The 5,314-nt window shown below is 48.7% G+C and overlaps 1 protein-coding gene across 1 annotated transcript; it reads left to right on the forward strand.

Moving 5' to 3' along the window:
* The first annotated feature begins 585 nt into the window (after positions 1-585).
* Positions 586-1,581, forward strand: LOC121752878. Its single transcript, XM_042147967.1, has one exon. The coding sequence runs from the start codon at positions 586-588 to the stop codon at positions 1,579-1,581; it is 996 nt and encodes a 331-aa protein (XP_042003901.1).
* Positions 1,582-5,314: the final 3,733 nt, after the last annotated feature.

A 5,314-nucleotide genomic window follows, 5' to 3' on the forward strand; every position in this document is an offset into this window, starting at 1 on the left:
TTTTAACGTTACCAATGAAGCACCGCCGGAACCACACCTTGCGGACGGAACGCGAAAAGGCCGAGAGTCCCCAAGCCACCGCAAAGGGTTCAAGCCTTTTATCTACACACACGAGGATGAGACAATGGGTGCCACTAGTCACGACTCGGCCAACAGGGGTGGAAAGTCCGCCTCGGCCTACAATGGCCCACGCGGCTCACCAACCAAACCCCCCGGGACTAAGGGCAAAAAACAAGAAAAGGCTAGCTACTTGAGTACTAATCAATATTACTCCCTCATGGAAGATGAAGATTATGAGGCGGGTGATCATGAGGATAACGAGACCTTTGAGATGGGCACACATTCTAATGACGATGCCGGTGGTATGAGCAACCGAACCTTGGAGGCCGGGACGAATCATGAAGTGCACGACCAACAAATGATTGAACTCCAAGGGAGGCCTTTGCACCTGCCGGGTACGGAACCTCATTGTTAATTATGTCTATTAATTACATGTTTTGGAACGTTAGGGGTATAGCAAATGCTTCAACCCAAAACGTCTTAAAAAGATTAATCAAGACTCACAATGTTCAATTTCTTGCAATAATGGAACCGTTTACTTGCCCCAACCCGGAAAAATTCTCTAGGGCATTGGGGCTAGTGTGGAAGGTTTCGAATGCTAATAGAAAAATTTGGATTTTTGTCGAGGAGGGCGCAAACTTTGTGGTGGAGGATGACTCGGACCAGGTGCTACATGGCCGTTTCACGTCTCCGCGTCTAGAAAGCCACATTTATGTCTCGGCTGTCTACGCAAAGTGCTCGCGGTCGGAAAGATACCTTCTTTGGGATAAGTTGAGGGAGATTGTGGCCCTCACTGATGGGACTCCTTGGCTCATCGGCGGGGACTTTAATACCATTTTATCCCCACATGATAGAGCCGGGAGTGACACCAACCGGCAGGATGAGATGGTTGACTTTGCCGAGACTATTGAAGATTGTAGGCTACTCGACCTGGGGTTCGACGGCTCGGCATACACGTGGGCAAAGAACGGACTCATGGAGAGGCTTGATAGAATCTTGGTAAATGATGCTTGGCCACAAGTCTTCGAGGCAACGAGAGTGTCTAACCTCCCCCGCGTCTCCTCGGACCACGGGCCGGTGTTGGCTAGATGTAGAGGCCCTAACCGGCACCCCGGAGGAAAGGCCTTTCGATTCCAAAATATGTGGATCCGACACGAAGGTTTCTTGAACCTTTTACGACGGACTTGGAGCCAGCCTACTGAGGCCGAGGGTTTGCTTAATCTACAAATAAAGCTTGGGAGAACCAAACAAATGCTCAAACTCTGGAATAAAGAAGTCTTTGGGAACATACATGCCAACCTAAAGGAAATGGAGGAGAAGGTGGCCGGGGCACAGTATGAGTTTGAACTGAACCCGTCTGGTGAAAACCGAACCTTGGTGAACAAGCTCATTGCTAACTACATCCTTCTCTTCAAAATGGAGGAAGACTATTGGCGACATAAAGCGGCCCTCCGATGGCTAGCGGATGGGGACAAGAATACAAAGTTCTATCAAAATTGGGTTAAACAGAAGAGGATCTGACTGCGGATTCATAAAATATCCGTGAATCGAGTGGAAATCACCGGGGAGGAGGAGATCAAGAACTCGGCGGTAGACTTCTTTAAGGGCCTCCTCGCTCCCACACCCTCGGCCCTCGGTGACCCGGAACTAGATCTTATCCACCAACTCCCACCTTCGAATGAACTTCGGGACCTCCCTGAACCGCCTGAAGGGAAAGAAATTAAACAAGATGTGTTTGATATATCCGGAGATAGTGCGCCGGGACCGGATGGATTTACCGCTACCTTCTACCAATCGTGCTGGGATATCGTGGGGCACGATGTGGTGCGTGCGGTGAGACAATTCTTCCTTGGGGCGTTCCTCCCACGGAGTGTCACGGCAACAAGTATTGTCTTGATCCCCAAAAAGCTCACTCCTGAATCGTGGGGGGATTACCGCCCCATCAGCTTGTGCAATGTGATCAATAAGATAATAACGAAGGTCCTCACAAAGAGGCTAACCCCCTTCCTTCCCCGTGTCATTGCTCCGAACCAAAGTGGGTTTGTGAAAGGCCGACTCTTGAACGACAACGTGCTCCTGGCCCAGGAAATGTTCCATGAGCTTTCACAGTGCGCCCCTGCCCCGAATGTTGCGCTAAAAATTAATATGGCAAAGGCCTTTGACCGCGTTCAATGGCCGTTTCTCATCAAGGTCATACGGCGAATGGGGTTCCCGGAAACTTGGATATCCCTCATCGAAAGATGTGTTAGCACTTGCTGGTTTTCGGTGCTAATTAATGGCGCCCCCTCAGGTTTCTTCATGTCTACCCGAGGGCTTCGACAGGGCGACCCCATATCTCCAGCCTTGTTCGTGATTGCGGCGGAGTACCTCTCAAGGGCGCTTGACAAACTTATTTTAGGTCATAAAGAGATGGCTTTTAAGGCGGCTCGACACTGAATGGAGATAAGTCACCTTGCCTATGCAGACGACATCATCATCTTCACCCAAGCGGCAGCGCCCTCTATTAGGCGCTTAAGATCATGCCTTGAAGATTATGCAGAGGTCTCGGGTCAACAAATCAACCTCACTAAGAGTAATTTTTACATAGCAGAGATACATGAAGGATGGGCAGGATCAATACATTCGGAAGGAGGATTCTCACAAGGTACGTTCCCCTTCCTATACTTGGGAGTTCCCATTTATCGAGGTGTTAAACGCACGGACATGTTCATGTTCCTTCGGGAGAAAGTTACGTCGCGGATATCTGGATGGGCTCATAGGCACCTTTCATTCGGGGGGGGAGGCTTACATTAATCAAGAATACTTTGGAAGCGGTTCCCCTTCACATCTTTCAAGCTATCGAGCCAACAGCCGGCGCCCTCAAACAGATTGATCAACAGTTGGCTAGGTTCTTCTGGGGCTCGTAAAATGAAAGGAAGAAGACACATTGGATCGGGTGGGACCAGATTTGCCTACCCACCGCCGAGGGAGGACTTGGCATCCGCAAGTCGAAGGAGGTCCTCCAAGCCTTCAATGTCAAATTGTAGTGGCGATTTAGGGAGCAAAATTCTCTTTGGGCAAATTATATGATGACCAAGTATTGTAGCACGGAATCCCCAGTTATGGCTAGGCCCTTGGGAAGAAGTAGCCCAACTTGGAAACGGCTCATGAAAGTTCGGGCACAAGCACAGCCGCACATTAGATGGGTGGTGGGACAAGGTAAGATTTACTTTTGAGATGACATATGGCTCGGCAATTGTACTTTGAGGGATCTAGCGCTTGATGATCGCAGATGCACGAGGGACATGATCGGGGACTACATCCGGGATGGACTATGGGATGAACCCAAACTCCAACTCCTCCATGCACAAGCCGGACTCCCGCAACATATTATCCAGAAGATTCTTGGGACCCCAATTGTACATGGGGAACCGGACATCCCAAGATGGAACATCTCCCGCCTTGGGGACTTCTCCCTAGCCACAACATGGGAGACCTTCCGTAATCAAGGGGCCTATCATCCAGGGCTTGGACGAGATTTGGAAGGCAGGCCTTACCCACTCAATTTCCATCTTCATTTGGAGGCTGCTCTCCAACCGTATCCCGGTCGACACAAAGCTTCAGTGGAGGAAAATTGAGATGGCTTCTAAATGCCAATGTTGCCCACATTGGCCAAGCATTGAATCCCTACAACATCTCTTCATTCAAGGCTCCGGGGCTACTAAAGTGTGGAGGGAATTCGATGGTTGGTTCGAAGGATCATCACCACCAATCCGGATCAATGATACAATACCGGATCGTTTGGAGGTCTGGGCGAGAAGAACCCGGCAAAATTGCAAGAAACACCTTAGCCACGTCATGCCATACCTTATCATGTGGTTCCTTTGGGCAGAGAGGAACCGCAGCCATCACCAAATGACCCAATTCAAGGCTCACAACGTGGTCTGGCAGATACAAACTTATATCCGAAACAGCATGAGCAATGGGAGCATCAAGAAAAAGCATTGGAAGGGTGTGAGAATCAATTTACACGTTCCGGCCGAAGCTGAGCCCAGGCTGCCGAGGCCTCTTGCCGTGTCAATCAAATGGCACCCTCCGGATAGAGCATGGATAAAGATCAACACGGACGGTGCGTTCTTGCAGTCCGTGGATAAGGCCGGAGGGGGAGGAATTGTCCGGGACTGCGAGGGAAGGATGCTTGCTGCCTTCGCCACACCACTTCAAGCCCATTCGGCCCTTGAGGACGAGCTCAAGGCCATCTACCACGGCATTATCGTGGCGAAGGAGTTCAATCGACCAATTTGGCTCGAGGTGGACTCCGAACAAGCGCTTAACCTCCTTAATGGTGCTAGCTGGGGGCCGCCCCAAGTTAGACATGATGTTGCTCGCCTAATCATCCTCAAACGGAATACACCGCTTCGAACATCTTTTATTCACCGAGAAGGGAACAAGGTGGCTGACTTCCTTGCGAAAATGGGTGCAGACAAATCAGAGTATCACCGCTTGACCGTTAGCACAACCTCACACCTTTTAAAGGCCATGATCCGCATGGAGGAGATGGGTATTCCGAATATCCAAGTCCGAGACGAAGAGTCTATCTAGTCTAGAGGCTTTTGAGATTTTGAGCTTTGAATGGAGTAGGGTGTGGTCCGCGTCATGCTGGCACGGACCGTTCAATACTTTAGCTGTACTTTCTATTGGGACACCAATTCGGGTGTGGCCATGAATTGTAACTTCTTCTTGATGAAATATAGGAATGAGGGACCCACGAACCCTCCACCATGACGGTGTTTGATTAAAAAATAAATAAATAAAATTAAGAAGCTCGAAGTCCTTCAGGGGCATATCTCATATTTGGGAAGAAGAATTTTCATCAAATGGTGGGAAAAATTTGAATTTTTTGAGGAGTCGTTATTCTCTAAAAGAGGAATTATTAACCTTGAGCCTGCTAAAGCTCCACCACCTCCAGTAACCCCTAATAGGGATCTTGCAGAAATTTTGGGAGAACTTATCAAAAGGTCCCCTAGGAAAGATCTAAAAGATCTCAAAAAACTTCTTCAGCAAAAGCTTTCTGAGGAAGGAAGCGATGAAGAAGAAACAGAAAAATTTTCTGATGAGTCAGCCTCTGCAAGTCGTCAGGATGATGATGACATTATGCTTGACTCTCAACTCCCATGATTATGATCATGATTGTAAAAATTTGTGTTTTATGGTACAGAAAGACTTGCACCAATTTATGAAGAAATTCATAGTCTTCATGGCATTATATGCGAAT

Source organism: Salvia splendens, chromosome 10 (assembly GCF_004379255.2).
Source record: "Salvia splendens isolate huo1 chromosome 10, SspV2, whole genome shotgun sequence".
Lineage (NCBI taxonomy): Eukaryota > Viridiplantae > Streptophyta > Magnoliopsida > Lamiales > Lamiaceae > Salvia > Salvia splendens.